Here is a 13,205-nt window from a genome sequence, read left to right on the forward strand (position 1 = left end):
TTGTAGTGTGTGATAACTGATATAAGCAGCACTAATATACCCCATAAAATTCAATTCAATATAAAAATCTTTTCTGGCAATGAAAACTATTAGCCCCAGTCATAAATCTTTAAGACCAAAGGCGTGGATGTGGAGAAGTGGAAGTGGACCCCAACCAAAAGCCGGGTTCGACTAACCGCACAAGGGACCACAAGAACCGAGCTCCATTTGGCTGCACAGACGACAGTGGCAAAGTCTGGGCCAGACATGGCACAATTATGACAATTTCTGATGCATAACGCTGCATCCATAGAGCTTTTAATGCAATAAACAAGCGACTGGAGCGTCATTAACACTGACAGGAATCGGTAAGGGTAGGGAGTAGGAGGAGTGTAGGGGGGGGGGGGTTGATGCCAAGGAGCATTCCCGGCCTTTTGTCGCTCACTAATTGTCTGGCCTGGCCGAAATGTGCAGCGCATGCATGCAACGCAACGCTCCAATTCAGGTGTGTGTCAGTTGGCCGTTGTCGCCACAAAACACTTTGCCGGCAATTGTCAGCTGGCTTTTGGGTACGTGTTACGAACAGTGATGGGAAATGGAAATACTTTCTCCACGGAGTACAAAATTAAATTAAGATACTAAAGATTACCTTTCCTGAAATTCAATAAAGAAGCAATATAGCAAAGTGGATAAAGTAAGGAGCTCTCGTTTAGAATCTATAACTTCTTCTTTTAATAAGTGAGTTACTATGTTTTTTGTAATTTTTGTACTTGTACCTAGTTTAAGTATTGGTACAAATGCTTTGCTCGAGCCGTACCTGCCAACACTGCCATTGAGTAGTTGTTTTAAGGCCGTTGCAGTTGCAAGTTGCTAGTTGTAGCCAAACTCACTTAGCAGCTGACAATGACAGTCGCCTGCCTCTCTTCTTTCCCGCATCACCAGCAACACCACTATCAGCACCACCACGATTACCACCCACTTCAAGTTCACCTGCGTTAATAGCCGCCTGCCAGGCAAGTGTCTGGGAAAGGCTTTGCCCAGTTGCCTAAACGACATTGTCACTTGCGGTTGGTTGGGCGCATCATCTCCTGCTGCTTCAGCCCCAAACTCCAGTTCGTCGTGCTCGTCCTGTTAGTCCTGATCGTCCTGTTTGCGGCTTCTGCAGTCGAGTTGCCATCGGTTTATGGCAGGTTGAGCACCAGCGACAATGAGCCACGCTGGTGCACCGTGTAGTGATAAACATGCGCGCTTTTCGGCACAAATCAATTAGCAATTGAATTTGGTGAACTCAAAGACGGTGAAAATGTCCGACGGCCAAATGACAAATCAACTCAACGTGCAACAGCAGGAACAACATCCGCTGCTTTCAGCCATCTCAGGAAATAATTATGCGTAAGCCATGGTCAAAGGCATTGGGATGTCGACTGTATTTGCCATACAGCCAAATCAAATTAAATTTGATATAATTAAGAAGTGGCACACTCACTCAGTTCCCTAGAATTATATTGTTAATCTGAACTCGCTTAAGTGCTTTTTATATATTTATCAAGAAGTCCTGCTAAACAACATCGTAAATAATGAATTAATTCTTTTTCAGTCATTGATATATGCAAAACTTAAACGCTTTAACAAACTTCTTTCTTCTATCCTACGTAATATTAATAATCGCTTAAAGGAGCCTTGAAAGAGTTTAGTCAGTTGCAACAGGATAAAGTGTGCTCTTTGGCTTAAAGATTAAGTGCTGGAGTGCCGGAGGCAACTGCAATCGCAAACGACCCCTGGCCCAAAAGACAGCCACTGCGGGCGCGGACTGATACCTCAGGCACTTAGCCGGGCTAATGTGGGACACAAACAGAAGCGGCGTCTCGGCCACACAACCACATGCCCAACCCCCCCCCCCCCCCACTCACTCATCCGCTTGCCCGCTTTCACCACTCACCTTCTAACCTTCTCTTGCAGTCAAACGCAGCGTGTGCATTACTATCCCAACCACTACTACCCGAGCCACTACTTGCCGGGCCATTACCACCAAGGACACCAAGGATACCAGGGGCAGCAGGGACGACCACCGCTCCTGGCGGCCGCCAGCAGCCACAACGGTGCTTATGCGGCCACGGCGGCTGGCAGCGGACACTCCGGCTACGGGTAAGCAAAGAACCACCGCTGCACTGAGAGAAAAGCAATGGGATGAACAAGAAAATTCATTCCAAATATACAAAGAAATTAAACTGTTATGAAAAAATATAAATAACTATTTGAAGATGAATATATACTTAATAATATTGATACTAATGAATACTAAAGTTTCGAACTTATCAACCTAAATTACCTATTTCTTCCTGTGCACTGGCCATCAAAGTCAAACCATAACCCCAATTCCAGTGCAAGTTCCGCATCTAATGCCAGTTTGAATTTTGCAGCGGCATAGAGCCATCCGTGGAGTACGAGCTGCAGCATGACCCACCCTCGGGTAGCTTCTCCTCCTTTCATCCCAGTAGTGCGGGCAGTGGGCCCGCATATCCATCTGCCCACCATCCGCCGGCTGGTCCACCACCGGCTCCTCCGCCCACCAAATCGTCAAAGAAATCGAAGAAGAGCAGCGGTTCGGTGATGAACGCACTAACGCTGCTCTCGTTCTTCTTCTTTGTTAACATGCTGCAGAACTGCCTGAAGGATCATATGGCTGACATGAATCCCACCGTGATGGTGCTCACAGCCAGCGGCACTCGCAATCGTTTCAACAAATTAGCCGAGATGAATTCACGCGAACAGACCTCGACAACGGCCACCGAATCGGTAACGGCATCGGCAGCGGCATCATCTTGGAATCATCAGGCTGCTTTAGTTCCGGCCGTCGAGCCAAGTGTGCCGCCCTCCATTGTTACGCCCACGGTGGTGCTGCAATCGCCCTACAGCCGTCACACGGAGATGGCCAATAAGCCGCCCCAACGCCAGCCAATGGAGTACCAGTCGAACCCTCAGCAAAATCATCACGATTATCGGCCCCACAACGCGAATGATGATGCTTATAATTACGGGCAGCGCCGACCTCCGCCTCAGACCTTCTCCACCTCCGATGGCGGCGATTTCTATCCTAATCGCACACACATCGACCACTCGTCCCGGCCCGACTTTGAATCGGAGTCGGGCTCCGATTACTATCAGCACCACTATAACCCGTATGCTGGCACAAACTCCCATCGGCATCCTTGGTCTTATGGCAGGCAGCGTTACTCATCCGCACCGTGGTCTTCAGCTTCGTTGGGCGCTCAGTCGGGCGTGAGCTCTTACTTGGATAATGCCCAGCGACGGCAAGGTGATGATGACGATGGTCATGGTTATGGCTATGGCTATGGCCACAGGGATAGGGATCGGGATAGGGATAGGGATACGGATGCAGATGGTTTCTGGGATGAGGACGAGAATGGTCAGCAGCGGCGACGCAGCGATGCTTTCTATACTCGCACACGCATTAATTGAATGCAAGAATTCCGCGCACATTTCTATGTTGCATGGCGGGGATTTGCTGCATTAACCCATTGCACAAAAATGGGGTGGCATAATGTGGATGGGCAAAAAAAGATGTGAATGGATTTTTTTTTAGAACAGCTAAAGCAGCGTTTATAGCTTATGGCATTTTACATTCTGTAAATATTATCCACGCTCTTTCGTTGTAGCTTAAAAATACCACATTTAACTTACTTGTATTATTGATTTTCATATAAAGTTATAATACGATATAAGAATTATTTTACATTACCTTTAAAAGTTGTATATCATAATGCACGACCGAGGGTTAAAAATGCTTAGCTTACATGTATTTATAATTAAAAGCAAACAACGTGCATAAGAGCTGACAAAAAATGAATGGAAAAAGGCGATGAGGCGGTGAGGCAGACAGACACACCCGGCAAGTTGGAATCGTAATGAAAATAAATGCTAATTTGTTGCACAACAAATTAAAAGTGCCCCCAGATTTTGCCTGGCGCTTGGCTAAGACTTTATTTTATTGCCTGCCACAGCAACTAAGTTGCAATTTTCCGGACTCACACACCCGTTTGTCTAATACAAATCTGTTGCATTGCTACCTAGCTAGCAGTTTACTTATTTAGTGGGATTTCGTTCTTGGCTCCACAATAATCACGGCCAATGAGCGGCAAAAGCAAACTCGTGTCTGTTGGATGGTGGCACTGGGGTAGCTTTAATTAACACATTTAGCGCAATTTAAAATGCATTTTGCCATTTGGCGCGCGTGCACTACAAACAATGCTATCAATTTCAACAACTTTGATTAAACGTCATTTGCAGTTTGCCATTGCATGTGGTGATGCCTCCGACGGATGCACTTTTTTCCCACCACCGTTGGCAATGGGAAAGGGTTGAAGTTGATTCTGGCAATTGGCATTGTCAGCGCTTTGGCTGCGTCGCTCCTCTTTTGCTTCATTTGCAATTAAATGCACGCAGTAGCAGATGCAGATGCAGTTGCAGTAGTAGCAGCAGTAGCAGTAGCAGCAGCAGCAGTTGCAGTTGCATTTCGGCCTCAGCTTCGGTCGGCACTCAAAAGCGTAATTTAAAATTCTCTTGGCTACCATTTTTCGAGGCCCTTTCTTCGCTTTGTGTCGGTGATATGGCTGGTTGGAGTGGAGGCTGCCAGTTTTGCACGCATCGCGACTGCCTGACTGACTGGCTCACGGCACGGTCCCCGGCACACGGTGCGTATGAGTTATGCAGCGACTGCATGGAGCAGCAGGAGCAGGAGCAGCAGCACCGCCACCACCCCACGGCCAAATGAAGTTAATATAAATTTTGCTTTACAACGGCGATGGGCGAACGTGTGCGACTCTGGCCGTTTATACGTATATATGTATATAGCGACTCTGGGCCTCCCATTTATTTAAATAAATTTATGACTTTAAGTGCAAAGTGGCAGCTAATGCGTGATTTTCGGAGCCAACACGAGCACGTAACTGGCGTAAGTGCTGCTCAATGGAACTCTAGTAGAGCCCAAAACTGGTTGCCAGCTAGTAGAATCGAAACAGTTCATGATCATCAAGGGTTTATGAATGTATCTATAGTGGGATACTGCTCAAGAGGCTAGGTAATACTTATATTATATATTCTAACTAAGCATTCGTTGGCATAATTACTTTAAGACCACCATTCCCAATGTTTTTCCCAAAGTAGTAAAGACAAGTTTGTGCTTAAATGGAATGAAATTAATAAGCTAGAACATTTCGTTACTTGGTGAAATCTCTAAGATCCCTGATAAGCAGTCAATCCACATTAATCCTACTGCTGTCAGAGCTTCATGATTTTATTACTGCCGCAACTACCCAGCTGAGATCATAAAAGTGAAAATTCTCATTACCCAGCAGAGGTCCAGAGGATGATGAAAGCGATTTCGGCTGGTTACTGGCTTTTGGACGCCTGCACATGACATATTATCCACAATTAAACATGCAATAAATTTACCTTAAACACGCATAAATTTATAATGTAAGGGACAGGGTTTTTTTTTTATGCCATCGTTCGTACTCTTTTTTGTCAATATTTTTTTGCCGTTTGTAGTTCATTAAAAAATAATTAAAAATTGTAATCGACGCAATTTTGTGCCTGCCTTTGCACAATTATTTATGCTCACAAAAAGCACACAATGAAAGGGCATTAATTTGCACTCGTGTCAACTATAAGTGTGCGGTAGATAAATTAAAAGTAAACAAGTGAATAAATTTTGTAAAAATTATTAAAGTTCCCACGAGCAGAAGATAGCCGTTCCCAGTGAGATATTTAAGATTTTCCTGCCTTACGCATGAGCCAAAGTTGCTGGAATCCTTTTGGCAGAGCTGTCTGGGCAGAAAAAAAATAAATAAAGGGGGCGGGGGAAGCTATCCCAAAGATCTCAGTGGTATTTTGCTACAGTTTTATATGGCAAACAATTACGGTAAGTAATTTATTTCTGCTCAACTGAATTAGAAATCTCTTAGCACTAAGCCAGTTTCCTGAGGGCTGTTACACCCTAACAACCCCTTACCATCGAACATCCTCACGGCTTTCCCTGTATTTTCCCAGACTGTCTTGTGTGCGTGTCTGTTTATGAAGATACAATAAGATATGCAAAGAAAATTAATAGTACTACATTTTTTACAACACTTTTGTCTCGACTGCTGGCGCAGCTAGTGCGATAATTCATTGCCTGCCTGACTCCTTGTCCGTCCTTGTCTATCTGTGACCCTCTCTCTCTCTATCTCTGCGCGCCACGCACTTCCTGCCGAATAACTCCCTCTTTTCACACAGCTCCACTGGAATTTCAAATGTTTACATACAAAAATATATTACATTCCCTTCATTTTTAGTAATATTATTTTCTATTTCAATTAAGTACAGTATGATTAATTTTGAAACAAATCAAATCCCCCTAGACCTGATCAGCTGAGATTTACAAATCTTAAGACATTAGAAGTAAATGGTATTTTTTCCAGTGCACAACCCCAACTGCCGTGCCGCCCATCATTGCCGTTACTTTCGTGCTATAATCGGCTTAGTCTGCGCTTACGGTTTGCTTTTTGCATTGCCTGCGCACTTGTGTGGGTGAATTGTATGGGTATATAGTTGGCATTGTGAGTCTGGCACTCTGAGTCCTCCGAAGGTGGCTCCCCTTTTATGCTCGCTCTGTCTATTTTTGCGCCAAAGGTGTTAAGTTGTTATTTTATTGCATTTTATTTCATTTAGCCCGGCTCACACAGCCTTTCCATGCGCACGCTTCTCGCAGCTCGAAAGGAGGACTTTATTGTTCAATTGGCAAGGAATTCTCAGCCGAAAGAAGAGATTCCTGGCCGTGTTTCAACTGGTTCGCAGATGGTGGCAAGCTAGAATGCTTTGTACATCCGTTTACCTTTTCATTTTCAATAAAATCAATTTGCCCAGCTCAAGCCGAAGCCTAAAACCTACAGTAATTTGAAAAGCTTACCTGCCTTGATTGCTGTATCGAATAAATGTGTCTAAAGAGTTTAGGGGCACAACAGTTTTGTAATCTTTTATCTAGCTTGTCTTAGAATGAACACCATTTACATTTTTACCAGCTCGTTCATGAAAGATTCAATAACTATCCAAAAGCAAGTGTACTGCCGTTAAGTTGAGCCATTTTCTGGCCTAAACTATTAAAGCGAAACACTCGAGGGCAACCGCAATTGTCACGTGCCTGGACTTGGCTTTTCTTGGCATGCTTCATTTATCACACACACAGTAAAATGTGTCAACGTTGCATGCAGCGGTTGCAGTTGCCGCTTGAAGAGCCATAACTCATAGACAACACTCGCCCCCTCTCTGTTTCACCAACCAACCAGGCATTCATCCATCTCTCTCGCACTCGAGTTGGTCACATAAATGTCACTGCATGTGGCACAATTGTGTCGCAATTGTTGTGGCGAATAAACACGTCATAAACCGTTGGCTATCTTCAATGCCTCGTTGAAGGGCCTCAAATGCACTGGAAAAAAATAATAAGATATGATACATAAAACGAGCTAAGCTTTATTTATTTAATGTTTAAAAGGAATACGCTTAAGAAGTACAGATAATTGATATTGAAAATTGCATCTCATCAGTTCGAAATTGCTGTGTTGGTTGGTCAGCCAACATCAGCTAAAGAAACCCAACCAGAAGCAAATAAAAAGTATGGCACTCTCTGCTGCTTGCAATTCAATTACACTGCACAAAAAGGCAGCAATATAAGTACTACGGTGGCACACATGCAGAGATAAAATATCTATTAATGCCCATAGATTGCTCCCGTTTTAAGCTAGCTACAAATTCAATGTGTGCACACAATTCAGTGCCAAATGGGATTTTGGTCGAACGGCAGCGAGTGTAAGCCATGGCCAAAACGAAAGGAGCAACAGAATCGACTAAACTTTATGTGCATGTTAAGAAAAGTGCTGCAGGAGCGACACAGACTTGGACCAACGGCACACGGAAGTGAAAACGTTTCGCACTCCAATTGCTGGTACAGATCTTCCCATCTCCCTCTTCGCCACTACCTCTCTCTCTCTCTATCTCTCTCACTCTTTCTATCAGGACTTTCCCTGGGCTGTTCCTAGTTTTTTTCTGCACTTTCCATCGTTTTGGCAAAGTTTACGCTGGGACAGCAGGCACATAAAATAGTTTTAAATAAGAAAAGGCGAAAGCAAATAAACAATTCCATTTCTCTGCCACAGCGATGGGCTAGAGGGGTGGGGCGGGGGGATGGGAGGCGTGTCGGGAACACACACAATGAATGTAAAGCCTTGGCGCATGAAACTGAAAATATTTCGTAGCATACTTTGCAGCGCCTGCACTGGCATACTAACACATACACACACACATCGTACACGGCCCACATTAGTGTGTGTGTGTGTGGGTGTGTTGCGTTACGACTTCCGTTTTAGTGGCCGTGTGAACTATTTACATGCACACGCAGGAAGAGAGTGACTGCTAAAATATTTAAAGTTAACTATTAAATGCTTTTAAACACCCTGGTAAAGCATAATTTGGCCTTAGCTGTGAAATAATATAGACAATATAGACAATATTTCCAACTCAATTTTGTTGAAAAGCAACTAAAGTGAAAGGGCAATCCAAACAGTTAAAATTGCTGAACCCTCTGCTGGGTTGATTTTAATTTAAATACGCCTGTTTGTAATGAAATTGACTTTTACCAATGCATTCATGCATTTCGCCGTTGTTGTGCCACTTTTGTTGCTCACTTAGCGGTGTGGGTGTGGCAGAGGCCAAAAATTATGCAACTGCAGCCGCGGCGGTGCAACAGCTGTTGACACATGCCGCCAGCGGCCATTGTTGTATGGCCAACACCACTGCTGACAATGGCTGACAACCCAATGGCTGGCCCAAATGATACCACACCCACACTTATCCCAATCCCAATCCCCGAATTTCAGCATTTTTGACCGTGTTAATGGCGGCGCCACAACAGCACATAAATGCCATTGAGATTTGGCTTCATGCAATTTTAACGCTTCGTAGCACACGCACACTCATACACGCACACTCACACACGCACACAGATAGATTCGCAGAAAGAGAAAGGGGAGTGTTGGAGAAAGTGGGAAAGGGAAATGGAAACACAGCGCACATTTTGCCCAATTTATGACTTTATTTTAATATAATGTCAAATGCTATTTGCCCAGTGTCCGTTTCAATTTCGATTTCAATTTATGTATCATTTTGAAACGCAGCGCAAAAAGTAAAAAATTTGGAACATTTTTGCGAGTATTGGGTCTGGTTTATTTATTTTTTCCTACATTCGGCCGCAAAATGGTTCATTATAACGCCCGTCCGCCCAATGCTGTTGCTGAATTCTGTGGTTGCCTAAACCCGGCCTCCAAGCCGGCAAAATGAAAACAAATAATGACACAATTGCCTGTGAAACTAAACTATGAAATTACCATTTACACATGTATTTATATATATTTTAAGCTTTTGAAACCTATCTAACATCAAGGTTTCCTGCGGTTTCAAATAGGAGCTCCTTTTAGGCTGAAAAACTCTTACCTTAATACTAATTTTAGCTGATTTATATTACATTTTAAATACTTACTAAATTTATGCGCTTATCAAAAATGACAAAATATCTGCATAATGCAGGTATCGGAAATATACAAAATATACCCCAATACAACTGCGTATTTAGGGTATTAAAATCTGATACACGAAGCAAATTGGAACGCTGGCGACAGGCTGCCATTTGCATTTTGTCCAGTTCATTTCAGGCCGTAGCATAGATGCTCGGCATCTAGGCATAAATTCTATTATAAATAACATTTAGAGTGAACCGACGGCCAAATGCTGGGGTTTTGCATTTGTCAGCGCTGGAAATTGGACCGAGAACATAGATACATACTATACATACATACATATATAAAAGTGTATATATGGATATCCGACAGAGGAAAATACAAATTGCGGTTTCTAAATTGAACGGCGAGTGTTTTTCGATGGTGTGCGAGTGTGTGTGTGTGTGTGTGTGTCCGAGTGTCTCTGCGCTCGACGCATAATCAGATTTGTTTATTCAATTTTTCATGAAATTTTCTTCAGCTTTTTTTCGTGCGGTTTCGGTGCCGTCCAACTGATTGAGTGGCAATGGCATCGGGCTTTTGGACAGCTTTGGTGGTAAAAATATTGTTACATTAATACTGTTAAAGATCGAAAGGGATTTATGGGGGCTTCCGATAGCTGGTTTTATTTCATATAGTTCAAATGCGATGCGCGCTCTTTAAAGGGACTTAAAGTAAGCACATTTTGCGTAGCTAGCGCACAATTAGTGGCAACTGAGTGCCAAATGTCATAAACATTCCATTGAATCGTACTTCGCTCAATCGGCATAATGAAAACAGCGTGCCGTGCTTCAATTAACATTCTCCCATGCCCGCCAATTATCAGTCCTAATTAACGTTTCATAAACTGTAACAGGGCGGATTATCGGCATTACGTATACGACGTGTGTGTCGGCCAAAGGGAAATTAATCAAATTAGCATCGTTAAGCCAAAGCAGCGAACGACTTGCGATGCCCATCAGCAATTGCTAAATATAAACAATCATATGTGAGATAAAACAGCAAATGAATATAAAAAAAAAAAGTAGCTGGCATCAGCGACCGCAACAAAAACAATTAAGCAAAATTGTCATAATTACAGCAGCACAAATACAGGCAAACAATTGCCACAAATTGTGACAATTTGCCGCCTGATTAATGAGTGTCTGTGGTTCTCCGCCAGACAAAACCAGCGGAATGCCAGTTGGCCAGATGCGGGATTATTTGCGGTAATATTTTATGGCCATCATTTGAAAATGATATTCTCGGAAAATCGCATTAATTGCTAAAAATCAAGAAATTGATCTTCACACTTCGCAGTCTGAAGAGAATTGGCTTGTTTCCATATTAATTAATAAGTTAAAAGTCTTTAGTTTCAGCAAAAGTTTTAAATCGATTAGGATTTATTATTATTATCTAAAATTATATTATTATCATTATCTAAAATTTATTTATTATGCACATATTGCTTAAGTAATTCTTTTCTGAAATATGTAACATTTAAGTCAAGCATATTTAACGCGACCGGGAATCTACATATGAATCTAGATACACATACATTACAGATAGTCGACCTCTTAAGTTAATGAAGTTTCTTAAACTTCACCTGGTTTCATGACATTCAAAATTGACAGCTGCTAACTGATATTAGAAAATGGAAATTGGACTAACAGAAGTGAAAGTTGCATTTACTTTAGTTCGACTAGTAGATTGTTGGCTAAAGTAGAAAATGGCTTTACCGAAGCAGCTGAAATTCATTAATATTTTTTTGGTACTTCTCATAATCTACGGTTCATCTGATGGAACTGAAAATCAACATGAGATATTTCTAAACCGACTGCTACAAGCTGTTCACAATGAGCGTTCAGTGGAAACTTTGTTTTTACTACATCATAGTAATTTGGCCAATTGTTCGCTACAGGATTGGAATCCACCAAGAATTCCAACTATACGCTCAAATGAACTGACTGTATTTAATGTGGAAAAGACTTTCAACCACAATGCTTTGGCATTGGTTTGTTTGATGAAAAACTCTTATAGAGAGATTTTAAATACACTGGCCAAATCATTTGATTGCATGCGGCAGGAGCGAATAATATTAATGATTCACCGGAAATCAGATTCAAAATTTATCGAGGACATCACCCATGAAGTAAAGAATCTACAATTTCTGCATTTGATAGTGCTAATTGTTCAGGAAAAATACAATGGACAAGTTTTCGCATCTACTCTTCGTTTGCAATCATTCCCGGAACCACATTTTAAGAGGATTCGCAATGTATTTGCCATTCAAAGGATTTTTTACCGTCCCATTAACTTTCACGGAAAGGTATTAAATGCAATTCCAAACGATATTCCAATATTATTTGTAGCTTTGAACGAAATGTTCACAGAATACGCACGAAGATATAACTCAACCCTACGAATTCAAAATCGAACTATTAAGGAAGATATTGAAATTACAGAAGATAACTATGACATCGATATGAAGATACAGCTGCACAATAGTCAAAACTTTTTGCATCACATGAACATCGCGATGGACATCGGCTCAAATTCCCTGATAATTCTTGTACCTTGTGCAACGGAGTTAAGGGGCCTGGATATTTTCAAGGAGCTGGGAGTGCGAACTTTGACCTGGTTGGCCCTGCTTTTCTACATCATATTCGTTCTAGTTGAGATGCTCTTTGTGTTTATATCCAATCGTTTTAATGGCAGAAATTTCACCATGAGATATACCAACCCATTGATCAATCTTCGTGCAGTTCGAGCTATTTTGGGCCAAACTTCTCCCATCTCCAATCGATACAGCCTATCGATTCAACACTTTTTCGTTTTTATGAGCCTTTTTGGGACTCTCTTTGGTGGGTTCTTCGATTGCAAGCTCAGATCATTTCTGACCAAAAGACCCTATTACTCGCAAATAGAGAACTTTTCTGAATTGCGAAAAAGTGGAGTGACCGTCGTAGTGGATCATACAACTCGGCAGTTTATTGAGCAAGAAATTAATGCCAATTTTTTTAGAGACGAAGTTCCCAATGTAAGGACGACCACAATTCAAGAATTAATTAATCACGTGTATTCATACGACAGGAAATTTGCCTTTGTGGCTAATTCAATTCCTTGGCGTACTTTTAGAGAAGAAATGAAATCGATTAATCAAAAAATCCTTTGTGACAGCAAGAATCTGACCATTCTTGAGAACGTGCCGCTAACTTTCTCGATACGCAGAAATGCGATATTTAGCCATCACCTACGCAATTTTATTATAAATGCTGCTGATTCGGGTATGATCACTTGCTGGTTTAAAATGGCTGGCAAAGTAATAAGAAAACACATTAAGACAACTTTGCGTGAATCTGAGCAGCAGCCGTCTCATCTTCCACTGTCATTTGATCATTTCAAATGGCTGTGGGCTGTACTTTGCATTGCCTACGTCATGTCATTCATGGTTTTCGTAATGGAAATACTTTGGTCAAAATATCAAAGACGCACTAGAAGCGTAAGCATTGTCTAATGCTTAAAATATATTAAATAAAAGTAGACAACTTTTCGTAATCAGCAGGCACTCAAAATATGTATCTTATATTAAACAAAACAATTTTATTAATATCAAAAATTTGAAAAAATTACTAATTG

The 13,205-nt window shown here is 41.9% G+C and overlaps 2 protein-coding genes across 2 annotated transcripts; both read left to right on the forward strand.

The window, feature by feature from the left end:
- Nucleotides 1-1,282: 1,282 nt before the first annotated feature.
- Nucleotides 1,283-3,459, forward strand: CG13407 (uncharacterized protein; the record flags this gene model as incomplete). The annotated part of the gene is made up of 3 exons (NM_142752.1): nucleotides 1,283-1,371; nucleotides 1,939-2,124; nucleotides 2,400-3,459. The coding sequence occupies 3 exons, from the start codon at nucleotides 1,283-1,285 to the stop codon at nucleotides 3,457-3,459; spliced, it is 1,335 nt and encodes a 444-aa protein (NP_651009.1).
- Nucleotides 3,460-11,295: 7,836 nt separating this feature from the next.
- On the forward strand, nucleotides 11,296-13,083 carry Ir94a (Ionotropic receptor 94a; the record flags this gene model as incomplete). Its single annotated transcript, NM_169993.1, has 1 exon — nucleotides 11,296-13,083. One exon carries the CDS (start codon nucleotides 11,296-11,298, stop codon nucleotides 13,081-13,083), a length of 1,788 nt encoding a protein of 595 aa, NP_732699.1.
- Nucleotides 13,084-13,205: the final 122 nt, after the last annotated feature.

The sequence above is a fragment of the Drosophila melanogaster genome, chromosome 3R (assembly GCF_000001215.4).
Source record: "Drosophila melanogaster chromosome 3R".
NCBI lineage: Eukaryota > Metazoa > Arthropoda > Insecta > Diptera > Drosophilidae > Drosophila > Drosophila melanogaster.